Source organism: Meleagris gallopavo, chromosome 12, assembly GCF_905368555.1.
Source record: "Meleagris gallopavo chromosome 12, MGAL_WU_HG_1.1, whole genome shotgun sequence".
Classification (NCBI taxonomy): domain Eukaryota; kingdom Metazoa; phylum Chordata; class Aves; order Galliformes; family Phasianidae; genus Meleagris; species Meleagris gallopavo.
In genome coordinates this window covers 7568213-7581474 of record NC_139415.1, presented here as the reverse complement: position 1 = coordinate 7581474, position 13262 = coordinate 7568213, and the positions used below count along the sequence as shown (strand labels likewise).

General features: G+C 35.1%; 1 protein-coding gene across 11 annotated transcripts in view; it reads left to right on the top strand.

Moving 5' to 3' along the window:
• Positions 1–13262, top strand: part of UNC13C (unc-13 homolog C) — a 171847-nt gene that overhangs the window by 115617 nt on the left and 42968 nt on the right. For all 11 annotated transcript variants that reach the window (XR_014885973.1, XM_085234277.1, XM_085234275.1 and 8 more), the window contains 3 exons: positions 470–598; positions 7794–7927; positions 10966–11051. Coding sequence is in view for 10 of the 11 variants with exons in the window: in XM_085234277.1 (XP_085090403.1) it covers positions 470–598; positions 7794–7927; positions 10966–11051 (349 nt within the window). In the remaining variant the exon portion in view is untranslated. The remainder of the gene's footprint in view (positions 1–469; positions 599–7793; positions 7928–10965; positions 11052–13262) is intronic.

Genomic DNA, 13262 nt, shown 5'->3' with positions numbered 1-13262 from the left:
AAGTTTTTCACACAGAGGGTGGTGCAGCACTGGAACAGGTTGCCCAAGGAGGCTGTGGATGCCCCATCCCTGGAGGCATTCAAGGCCAGGCTGGATGTGGCTCTGGGCAGCCTAGTCTGCTGGTTGGCGACCTGCACATAGCAGTGGGTTGGAATCAGATGAACATTGTGGTCCCTTTCAACCCAGGCCATTCTATGATGATATTATGATGTTTAACCTTGAGCATGGATGTTTCTTCCATTCTATGAATAATTTCTTTCAAATAACATGTGGAGATATCACTTATTTGCTTAACTGAAGTATGTTTTAATGCATCTTTAAACTTAGATCAGTGTGAAGGCAATGTGAGTTAATACATTATCATTACTATATTTCAACACTTGTGTTCTTGTATTTCAAAGCCACATTTATTTGGATTTTCTCTATTCCATCTGATTCTGAAATTGTCATTTATGAAATGTTTTCTTAGGTCCTTGAATTACAGAGCCCACCTCGAGCCAGTACTGTGGTGAAAGACTGTGTGAGAGCCTGCCTGGACTCAACATACAAATACATTTTTGACAATTGCTATGATCTTTACTCCCAATTAATAGACCAGGTAAGGCTTCATGCTTCACTCGGTCATTCTGGTTAGCTTACAGTAAGTAAATACACAGAATCCCAGCACTGCCTCGTATGAAAGCACTTGAGTTATTTTCATTTTATTTTTATGAAAAAGAGCATAATATAATAAATAAATCCCCAGACAAATGTGAACTCTCAAATGGTTCGCAAGATGAGTTTCAAAATGAAAATGTCAGTCTATAAATTAGACTTCACATTGGACAGAGCTATAAAATTGTCCAATGACTTTAGGGAAGATGAAATTTAATCGCTTACTGTTCATTTATGATTAGTAATTGGAAAATAATCTTTAAAAATTCAATATTGCACTTCAGTGGTTGTAGGAAAGAAGTATTATAGTCTGTGGAAAATAATATACTGCCTTTCCAGGTTAGTATTTTATCACCTGTGATGCATACTTGGATTCAGGCTTTAGAAGCAGAGGATAATTACGTAACATTTCTAAATAATAGTCTATCAGGGTGAGCTTTCCATGCAAAGTAATTACAGTATTTGTCATGTTCAAATGCCATGCAAAAGCCTCAAAAATGCTTTTTTTTCTATAACACTGACAGAATTTATTCTATAAATAATGGTGAAATAAGGAAATTTGCAGAATTAAGCTACTGTCTAAAAGGAGCATCACTGCTTTATCACATTACCTTTGCCTTCTGGGTGATACACTGGAAAAATGGTATTTTGGTGACTACTGTCTTGGAAATGATGAGTTATGTTGTTAGGCAAATACACATTTGCTGTGTAGTGTATCATAAATAAAAACATTTATACTACATGATATGAGAAATGAAATTTAATTTGAAAGCACATCTACTGAATTAAAAAGATGAATACCTGCATTCTAGAAGAGGAAGTACAGGCCATCCGTTCTGCTTTATCAAATGAAAATGTTTTTTCTAATGTTGGATTCCCAACACATGAGAAGCTTACCTCTAGCTTTCAAACATTTAGTGTATGAAACTCCAACCAACACCTGTAGGCAGAACTCTTCTTCTAGAAAAATCAATTGAATTTATTCAGCTGTAGCAATGGCTGTCTAATAAATACAAAATTCACTCACTTTAAGGCTTCGTGATGCTGCAGAAGCATCAAATCACACTAAATAAGAAATCTCTGAAAGGTGATTTGTAGTAGGCTCATATTGATTTTTGCTGCTGGGTAACAGGAAACAGTTGAATTATTTGAATTTCTAAGAAAGTGCCTGAAATTTATCTTGCTGCAGCCACCTTGATACTACTGAAAACAGATGCATATTGTAGGTATTAAATAATGTGAAGTACGACCTATGTGTATTACTTTTGTAACAGAGTACAAATGATTACACAGGCGATTTGTCTTTTCCCCTATTTTTCATAACAACTTTTTTTTCATATTATGGTTAATGAATTATTGCAGAAGGAAATTTTCTACAGAATTGCTTGGGGGCTTTTTATTTGTTTGTTTGTACAGAGATGAATTACATTTATTCTATTTTCTGGAGAAGAAAAGTTAGTTAAATGTAGGAGGAGAAAGGGATTTGTATAAAGAAAGTCTGTAGGGAGAAGGAGGGGGCAGTGATAGTCTGGCACTCCTGAAACTAACCTGAATTAGCACGTTTTCATTAGCTTTACCTTTGAGAAAAAGGGATGTGTAAGGCTTCCCGCTTTCCTGCATGCATTTTTGTTGCTTTTATACTTCTGCATTCCATTTCTTCTCCATGAAACGCCATTTTTTCTTGTTTTTATGTTACACTTCCATCACGCAGAATTGTTTTAAAATTGTTGTTGTCCCTTGTTCTTCTAAAGGATGTTTGTTCTTTGTTTCTGTGATAATCTTAAAAAAGAGCGTGTTTAGTCAAAGAGCACTAACCTGCTAACTATGAGCATAGGTGGTGATTTTAATTCTATCTATTTTACTCAAATGGCTGCAGGTAGCACAACACCCATTTCGGCAGGCAGCTTTTACCCCCGAATAATCAAGAAGCACACTCAGAAGAGTTCATGTATACATTTGTTTTCCAACAGAATATACTGCAAGCTGAAGACCACTGTGAATCAGTAGGAGCAGCAACTTCAAGCATCACATTTATTTGCCTAACCAAAAGCTCTGGTCTTCTCTTTGCTAACATTTACTTTGTAGCAATTTGAATTTGTTTGTTAAACATAGTATGGGCAATTGCTAGCCTGGATATTGATAAGTCTGCAGAGCTTATCAGCAAACACTTGAGTTAATAGGTAAAAGTGGAATATGATGTAATCTTCTGCACAGCGCTGCAAAACCTACAGCAATAGATAGTCTAAAATGCAAGGATGTTATAGACTGCTTTGGTGGAGAATGTAAAACAGGTTTAAATTGATGTCTCTCTCCAGATTAGCTTTTTAGAACAGAAAGATGAGTGAGGCCTTGTTACATTATTCATGTCTTACATAATTATTTTGACGTCCTGTACTTACTGATAGAATGGTATGAAGTCCTGAAATTAAAATAATAATAATAATCTGCAAATATTCACTCAGCTGCAAAAACAAATTAACTGCAGCTTCCTCACAGTGACATACCTTGTCTGCTCCCTTTCAGCAAGTATCCCAGCAGGTGAGTTTGTATGTCGAAACTTTATGAAGGCAAGCATCTACAAACTATAAACTGATAATAACTTAGCAAATATGGGAATTTTTGTGAAAAATGAGAAGAAAATACAAGATAAATTGAATAGAAATAGACTTTATACAAAATAACTCATCAGAAATCAAAAATCATATGCAATCTTAATAACTGATAGGAAAAGTTTCTGTTTCATGGCAGGTGGTAGGAAACTGAGGAAATTTAATTAATTAGCTTTAATAAAGAAATCAATAAGATGATTCCGATTAGAGCCAAATTCTGCATCAGCTCTAGAGTAGTACTCCTCATTGTCCTCTTACTGTTTGCCACCAATACGTCTGCACACAGAACAGCTGCTAAATACAGTTTGTTGGAATCCAGAGCTCTGAAGGATTTCTGGTGAATCAAGGCATACTGCAGACAGATTTGTGGCATTGCAAATATCATGATGAAGCAGAAAACAATAATATAATTAATATTTTATTAGCTTTATTTCAAAAAACCTTTAGTCCAGCTACCATAGATTTCATCCTTGAGCCTTCTTCATTAACCATTCTCTTATCTCTGCTTGCCTCCCTGTCCAATGGAAGCCTCTTCCAAAAGGAAACTGAGTTCATGGTAGCATGGTGGGGAGCAAAGGAGGGTCACGTTTTAGCTGCACAGCTGAGATTTGAGCTGTGAGGAGTGAGTGCTGAAACCGATGAACCCCAAAGCAACAAGACATGGTTTGTATGTAGGCCACCACCTGCTCTCACTCAGGGGAAAGACTGGCAGCTGCTGTCTTGCTGAAGCCCACTGCAGGCTTGGAGCTTTGCTTCATTTCTTGCCTGAATAATCCTGTAGACAGCATTACCGTTACTTAAACAATAGTATTTCCACCTGGACAAAAGTAGTAGCTTCATGCACATTATACTATGTGTGCAACCCATGTTAATTACCTCCTACGTTTGCCCTTCTCTACAACCTGAAATTCTCAAAGGCACTTCCACAGTATTACTAGAAAATATGCTAAGTATCTGAACATGTGTAATTCTCTGATTGTAGAGTGAAAATGAAATAAATGATGTAAAAGAGGATGTTTAAGGTAGAGATTGGAGAGTTTCCACTGCAAAAGGAGTGAGCAGAAAATCACCGAATATGCTCAGCAGTCTTTGCTTCCTCTTTTATTACCTTCATGTCAGCCAGCCAGCCACAGTTGGAAAGCAAATGTCTTGCAGCAAAATATCACTCTCTGGGAATAACAATATTTCCTCGAGTGAAGCATGGCAAATGCTAACAGTATGCAAAAATGTCATCCTATGTTTTCATAGCAAGATACAAAAACAGCTGGTTACAGAATAAAATAAATAAACAACAACAAAGGAATACAAGAGAAAGTAGAACGTGATGCTCTGACAATCTTACAAATATTTATTACAGTTTTCATTATTTGAGACAAAACATTTCAATGAGGAACTATCTAATTCCTTATGCAGCAGATGTAGTATCTTCAGTTGACACTGATCTCAGGGAAGAGCTAGATGTCTTATGCTGAAAAAAATAGTGCTGTCAAAAGCTAGTTTAGGAAGAACATTGCTAACTTGCTGCCTCAGTTTACAAATATGTTGCTGTTTCCATTTTAAGGAAACAAAAAAATTCTGGAAATTTTTGCTTATGTTCTCAATAAATGAAGTTCCTTCAGGAATCCTCTTGCAGTTTTGTCCCGAGTGAATGTATGCAATGTAAGTGTGAAAGCATGAAACAGAAAATAAAGGTATGCAGTAGCAAAACTGTTTTCCTCTCTGAATGCTACTTTTCAGGCTTGCCATTTCAGTGTAATAAGGCTGTGAGGGATTTTATCCTATTCACACACTGCTTTAGACAGTATGTAAATACTGCACAGGTACTGTTATACTGTGAAGGTACTAAGATTTTTTCTAATGTCCTTTTCCCTGAAGCTGATCAAAATTTTAACCCAAACCTCTTAGTAAGCTTGATACAATGTGAGTGATTTTATTTTACATTAATCCTATGATACTCTTTTAGATTTTCTTTTCCAATAGGTGTGAGATCACTGCTGAAGTCAGTGTCACCCTTGGCTCTGGCTACTGTTAGGACTTTCTCCCATTTTATATCTTCCAAATAAGTTGTTATGCTTCTAATTAGTGTTAATATACTGTTGTAGAAATTTATTCTGCTAATTGATTAATGTCAGCATTTCCTGGTGTAAGAGCAATCCTTGGTTTCAGCTTGTTCAGTGAATTATAAACATCCACCAAAAATGAAAAAGAAACTTCAGAAAATTACTTTAAAAAAGTAATGAATCGTGAACAATAGCTGTTGACTGGTGCCTTTATCTTCTTTATATACTTGAGAATTTCTTTTCCTTGACTTTTTAAATGTATTCTTAGAAATCTCCTTATGACTTCTATCCTCTACAACAACAAACAGTATTCACTGGCTTATGTATCTTTTCACTATATTTGTGCATTTGTGTGTAAACTGAGTACACTGGGTATGTGGTTCACATTTTTATACTACTTTTTTCTCGATGTACATAACTTGAGTGAATGGAGTTACTGATATTGAGATAATAATGGCAGCAACCATTACAGTGCAAAAATAACTTGAACAGCTTTGATCCTTTCTTACCTATCTGTTAGATTTTAGGATTCAGAATGGAAATTAAAATTGGGTGTGGGCAAAGTATGTGCTTTTATTTCAGAGCATAAAATACATATGTTAATGTCAGACTGCTTAAAAAATTACTCTTTGGGGCAATTTTGCAGAGATCATCTTGACTTTTAGAAGATTTCTGCACTCGAAGCTTTTGTGGAAAGCACTTCTTGTGCTACTCAGACTTTGTGAACTAAATATATTTTTCTACCTATAATAAAGCATAGAATTTCACATTCTGTGATTAATTTTCACAGTCCCAAAATGTAGTTTCACCTGCATGACATGGTAAATTTTTGCTGTGAAATACAACTTTTGGATAGGATGTTGGACTAAATGTGAACCAGCTTTATCTTATACAAGTACCTTTCAGTTAGCTTGCCTGAAATATGCTCTAGCTTCTGAGAAATACATATAAATACTATTTGAAAAATATCTTTCTTATAGAAACAAAATCTTGATGTACACCAGGGAAAGGCCTTGTGAATGACACTAATGCTCCGATATTCATTTCTGTTTTGAAAAACTTTTCTGCTTGCAGAGGTGGTTGCTGTTATAAGTCACACCCCACTCACTGTAACTGCTTCTGAGCCATACCTTTATTTCAACTGTGTTAGACACTGAAGCTGTAGTATTTGTAGATGAAGTAAGTTTGCAACGGGGTTATCTGAGATTCTCCAGAGACTGGCAAAAACACTTTCAGTTATGCGTTGTTGAAATTCCCTTTTTGCCACTCTAGATATTGTTAACAGATAAAAGTTAATTGAGGTTAAGATAACATTTAATTAATTCACTATGACAATAATAGAGGTCTAACCAAAGAGAGAAAGGATTCACTCAAGAGGTCTTATTAGGACAACAAGTGAGAAGTATAGAGAATGCATTCTTAAAGTTAATGCAAATTTCAGTGAGGTGAAAAGTAATAAATTCTCATGCAAAGTTTGTAAGTGGTGAGTGTTAATACATACTTAACACTATTAAAAGGTGCAAAGGGCAGGCTTTCAGTCAAAGAGCATATAAAACACTGCATTACTTGCCAAATTTTTATTAATGATTGGAGGGTTTTGTTGACAATCCATCTGACATGTCAGTACCTCATGTCATTCTTGGTCCTTACGGAAACATAATGTGGCTGCTCAGGCTCTGTGTTGGATGCAAGCCTAATTGTGGTTCCTTTCATTTACAAAAGTATACAAAATTCCATTTCCTCACAATAAAAAAGGAATAAAATATGTGTCTGGGTTTGCTCATGGCTATAAATCCCTGGAGAGGTAACATCCCTCTTGAATATTCTGAGGTACCTTTTCCTAGTGTGTCTGTATCTCCAGGGTTTTTTTTTTCTTCCTACTCTGCACTGTTTTCCTTTGCTTGTCTTAAATGCACATATTATGGTTCTTGTCAATCTATCAGACCCTGTAAAATGTCTGTGCAAAATACATTGGGCAATAGCCTTTGTTATTTTTGTTATTGCAAAATAAATTAAAATGTAACTGTTTCTTTATTTAGAGTGAAGAGCACAAACGGTATTAGACCCAATAACTTTGGCATAGTTTAATCCACAACAAAATAATAAATATTTCTCATTATTAATTTATTCACTGTTTATTATTTAGAGTATAAAAGTTCTATTTCAGCAGATCATTTTACCTACATTCTGTTTCAGCACAACAAAAACTTGAAGAATGTATTTAATGAAAGTATGGATATGGACAAAATGTAAAATCTGCTCTTGGCTGACCTGGGTGTCTTAGTACTATCCCTGCAGCCACGTACAGACTATTATACAGTTTACTTTAGTCTGGTTAGGTTGAAGACAGCGTTTATCTAATTTTTTTAAGATTCTTAATATGTCTAAGTAATAAGCTGTAGGTAGAAATAATCTAATAGTTTCTCTAATTTTTTCTAATATACACTATATTAAAATCTTCTTTTAACAGGGTAAGAAACAAGAAGTTCCTAAAGAAGAACAGGGACCAACAACAAAGAATTTGGATTTCTGGGCACAGCTTATTACTCTGATGGTCACTATTATAGATGAAGATAAAACAGCATACACACCTGTCTTGAACCAGTAAGTAAATACTTTCCCCATAAAAACTAGGAATCATTGATTTATTAAGAACAGAAAATACACCAGAACAGTTGTATTTTAAACATAATTTGATTATGGAATTTTTTATTTTTATTTTTTTTAAAGGCTATAGAATTGATTGTTTGCACTCTAGTCACTGGAAAGAAAGTCTTTTGTTTTAGGAACACTAGAGGCACGTGGTATGTGCACCATCCCAAAGAGTCGAAAAAGTATTATGCAAGAGAACTAACCAGGTAGACAGAAAGCAAAGATCAGTGAAACAGTGTGAGTATATTTGTTATCAAATATACTGTATGTACACAAGCTGTTGAAATGATGATAAGACTTCTCTTAGGCACTGTAACAGAGTTTTTGGGGGGAGGGGAAAAAGAGTACTGAACTTCAAAAAGGGACACTCTCCAAATTTATGATTGGTTGGAGAGACAGCTTAACTTAACTGACTTGAAAGTCCTAGAAACAGAGAGCAGTATCTTGAGCTTGCCATAGGTGGAAGTTAGTTTCTCAGAACTCAAGGTATAATTTGCAAGGAAGGAACAATCAGTAACCAAGACAAATTGAATAATCACTGACATACTTGTAGAGAAGAGCAAGCCAATTGATTGGGGTGAGAGAGGAAGGGTTTTGAAAATGAAATCTCAAGGAACATGCCTCACATATCAAGACTGAAAAAATGGAATGGTTTTAGTTGAAATGTGTCATGGCCTACAGAAGTGGTTTATCTCTTTTAGCTCCTTAGAGATATTTTGCAGAGTCTACAGATTCTGAGCATCATCTCACTGTGATGATTTATACAAAAGTTAAAATTGCATCTTAGACCTGTGTTACAGCTAAGCCTTTAACAGAGACATCTGCAGTGGCAGAAGAAATATTAATAGAATGGTCTGAAAGGGAGCAAGAATGACTCTTTCCTTCAGATAACATTTGACAGATACTGAAAAGCACTCTGTACAGGTAGATGTACTTGTCTGTAGACCCAGAGAGTTCCGACTTACTCTCCAGTATAATTACCAAAGAAACCTCCAGGTCATAGCCACAAACTGGAAAATTTTTACCTTCTCATTCCACTAATTCCTTTAAATAAATGAAGAATTGTCTCAACCCTGGGGAATAAGCAACTCTGTGCAATCATTTCCTTCACTGACCTTATCAAGGAACAGTTTTCTATCCAGAAGAAGAAACAAAATATTTTTCCTGTTACTCCACTTACACAGTCTAATGTGAAATTCCTGGTGTCTATTTGTTTCTCATGAATATATATGTATCTCACACTTTAAGACCAGATTAGCTAGACAGATTGTATAAACGGCTAATTTATTTGTCATGAAAACCTAGCATATTCTGTTTATTCAGAAGTCTCACCAAATAGCACTGTTACGCTGATCTATGACTTGAGGATAAAAGACTGTCATGTGGGTGTGGAAGTTGATTTTGACAGCGATGTTTTAGATAAACTGTGATTTTACAGTATTCCTTGAAGAATGACAGAAATTGGGAAAATTAGGGCCCATGAGACAGAAATAACTGTAGCAAAAAAAACAAAGTGACTCATAGAACACCCTCCTAGTTGTCCTTTTGCTTCCCTAAGAAATGTGGAGATTATGGCTTTTACAAAGACTAGAAATATAATATGTAGAGTTTTGCTTGGGAAATTTCTCTGACATTTTGTTGCTTAGGGATTAAATTCTGAAATTGTTCAGAAAAAAATATTTCGACATAGCGATAAAATAGAAATAGTACAAAATTCCTTATGTGCACAGGTGCTTTAGAATTCAACCTTTAATTATCAACTGCCACTGTTACCATTTATCTTCAACATAAGGATTTCTTTGACAATTCTTTTGTATGTTAAACCTTATTAGCTTCTCCCAGATTTGCAGCACTGAAACAATGGCATTTGCATAATTCCTATGACAGCTGCATAATGCCCACCAGTCTCTGATTGCTTTAAGTATGGAAACAAGTGTAAGTTTTGGAAAGGAAGTTCAGAGAGAACTTGGAATTAAGTATTCATCTAGCACAGCCATTTTTTTTCTTATTAGAAATTTTGAAGTTCCAGCACAGTAATTTCTTAAACCTATTAGAAGCTTCTAAGTGTTGCAGTAGTGTAAACAATAAGCTACTGTGACATGGGTAATCTTAGGAATATGAGTAACCAAATGAACGTTAAACGTGGCTATTCACATGTAAAGCTATCTCTAAGGGTAACCTGTGGCAGGAGTGGTGCATACCTTAGTGATACCAGCTACTGCTTCCCACAGGAAAAAAGGAGAGCACCTGTATGTAGAGCTTACGTGCAGAAAGTCTTGGTCAGTTTGTTGAAGTCTCAAGTTTTGTATATGTCCGTATTTCTAAAATGAATGCTCAAACGGTATTATGGAGTAGATTGTTTAAAATGCATGGTAAATGTTAGGAAGATTGAAAACAGGTGTTTTTGTTTAAATTGGGACCCAGATATGACACAATTTTTAGCCATTCCATAACTTTAAGTATTATAGATTTTATTGCTAGTTCTATCAAATTTTCCTTTGTTCCCAATCTTTCTTTGACAATGAGAACTTTACAATTCTGAAGTTTTATTTTAAAAATTAAACATTTTCTGAGTTTGATTAGTGCTTCAATAAAAATATTTTAGATCAAATTCTTTGCTAGCATCAAGTGGTGTAGCAAACTCAAGATAAAAGGCACACAGCTCTGCATGTTTCTGCATAAATCTGGTCTTTGATTTTATAAATTTATGGTGAACTGCTAGTGCATCCTCACTGCACCACAGCAATGTTAAGGATTGTTTTATTATTCCAAGGTTCTGTGCAGTACTTCCAGCTCTTTTAGCTGGGTGTCCCACTTAGGTCTGCTTCTGTGCCCAGACAATTGTACAGAACAGACAATACAGTGACTACTTCTTAAGGGAGTTATTTGGCAGAAAACAATTTCCTTGTGGAAATATTTGCCTTTCTGTTGTGCAGCTGTAAGAATAATTTCTAGCAACAGGCTAACTGATGTAATGTGATTAATTTTAGGTTCCCTCAGGAGCTGAACATGGGAAAAATTAGTGCTGAAATCATGTGGACTCTGTTTGCCCAGGACATGAAGTATGCTCTGGAAGGTAACTGTAAAAAAAAATATGAATTACACTAGAGAGTTCATCCAATGATCTCCATTGCACATCACACCTGTCACTGTATTTTCACAGCTGGAAAGAGTTTTCTTATATACTTGAGATTATTCACATGGTAGTAAAAATACATTGTAAAGGAAGAGATGTACTGACACTATATGAAGTAAATTGTGCAACCAGGAGGCAAAAGAACTGTAAACTGAAATGCAAATTCTAATTATAAAATCTAACAAAATCATCTTCAATGTCCAAAAAATCAAAAATATGCCATTATAGGCATTCCCAATTTTCTTAGAGCTGAAAATTACTTGCTTGGCCCTAAGAAACATTTACAGAATGAAGTTATGGAAAAAGTGCATACAGATAGAAAACCTGTCTTCAGAACGTAAGGATGGTTTTATTATTTCCAACAGGATCAGATGCAGTTCTCTTTTGCTCTTTAGGATAGTAAACCACAGGTGAAATATATATTTTTCTCTACAAGAGTTAAACTCCAGATAATCTGCGGACCCACTCATTAAAGTATGATTATTGCAGAAATCCCAAGTAAAAATTTCTACATGAAGCACTAAAAATACTGAAGAGATGTAATTAAGGGAATAGGCTTAATAAATAATGGAAATATTGCCAACCCCCGTATACATAATCATTCTTTTAGATAATTATTAAAGCCATCTCTTGAACGCAAATTTTTCAAACTGTAATGTATTTCTCCAGAACAACAACAACAACAAAAAGCATTAAATTTATTTCACTCTTAAACAGAGCTCAGATTTAAATGTGGGAGAAATGCAAGCAGATTTTGGCTTCTGATATCAAAATGCAGCCAAAATAAATTGGAAATGAAATGGATCAAAACTGGATCTGACTGGAAAAGTAGTTTTTTGCAATATAAGGCAACGATATGTAATGAAATGTATTCTATTAATTTTGTACCTTTTTTTTCTTTTCTTTTTTTTTTTTTTTCTTTTTACTTGCACTCTATCAAAAGTAGCTGATTAGAATAAGCCAGATGCTGTGACTTTTAGGAAAGTAAACTCATACACTGTTGTCAGCCAAGCCTGCTGCTGACTACAGGGCCTATCTTCCAGGGTGAAATTATGAGGTCAGACTTTAAGGAAAAAGCAGTGTTTGAAGATAAATTTCTGTAGTATTTTCTCCAGAATGTGATAATGGGATACTTTGATGATGATACAAACTTTCATCATGATGAGCAGAGAAAAGACAAGTGACTAAAGCATTTATTAATGGAAGAATTAATTTGTTCATCTACTGTGGTGTCGCTTTATTAGTTATTTGAATTCTGGAATTTGCACACTAATCAGAAAAAAAAAAAACCAAAACCTTAAAAATGGGGAGAAAGGAAGGAAGGAATTACAGGAGCAGTGATTATAATATGTATAATGTCAGAAGAAGATATAAGAAACCAAATCTAGAGTGTGGGTCATAGAAGATTTGAAAACTAATATTAGAAGCTAGTGTTCTACAGTCGTGTTAGAGAATCAAAAGGATTAGACTAGAAAACTAAAGTCAGGCAGGAGATAATCCTTTGAGAGTGATCAATGAAGCTGAAAGCCACCAGAAACTGAGAAGCAGGAAGACCAAATGAAAGCCATAATTTTGGATTAGAACATGTTCCTGGAAACATGAGTGGTAATAGCCTTCTATCTCAACAAGCTGTAAATCAAGAGTAGATATCAACAGAAGAGCATGTACAGCAACTGAATTTTCTGATCATAACATCACAAAGATTCATAAGAATTTCTAATAGCCATTGTATATTTCAGGCTCCTATAATTTTGAATGCATAGTTTATACTTTGTGCACAGATAGCCATAAGCACCTCCCATTCTTGTAGTGTTTTAGTCATTCAACTACAAACGTTCTGTACAACAGGAAGACTATTCACCCAAGATCACCCTACTTGCCAGGTAGAGTGTATCTGATCCCACAAAAGCAGCTTTAGATCAAGCGAGAGTTTGTATTCAGATTCCTCTTGACGAATACTGAAGTACAGAAGGTTTATCTGGGTCAGGACTTGAAAACAAATATTAACTGAACATGATTAATATATAATGTATGTCCTAACTGTTCAGAAAGGGGTACAGAGGATTAATTAGAAGGCATGTGACTTTTTAAGTCTATTCCAAACCAGACCCTGTGTTTGGCCTTGCCTCTGTGCTGTTATAGATACTCTGA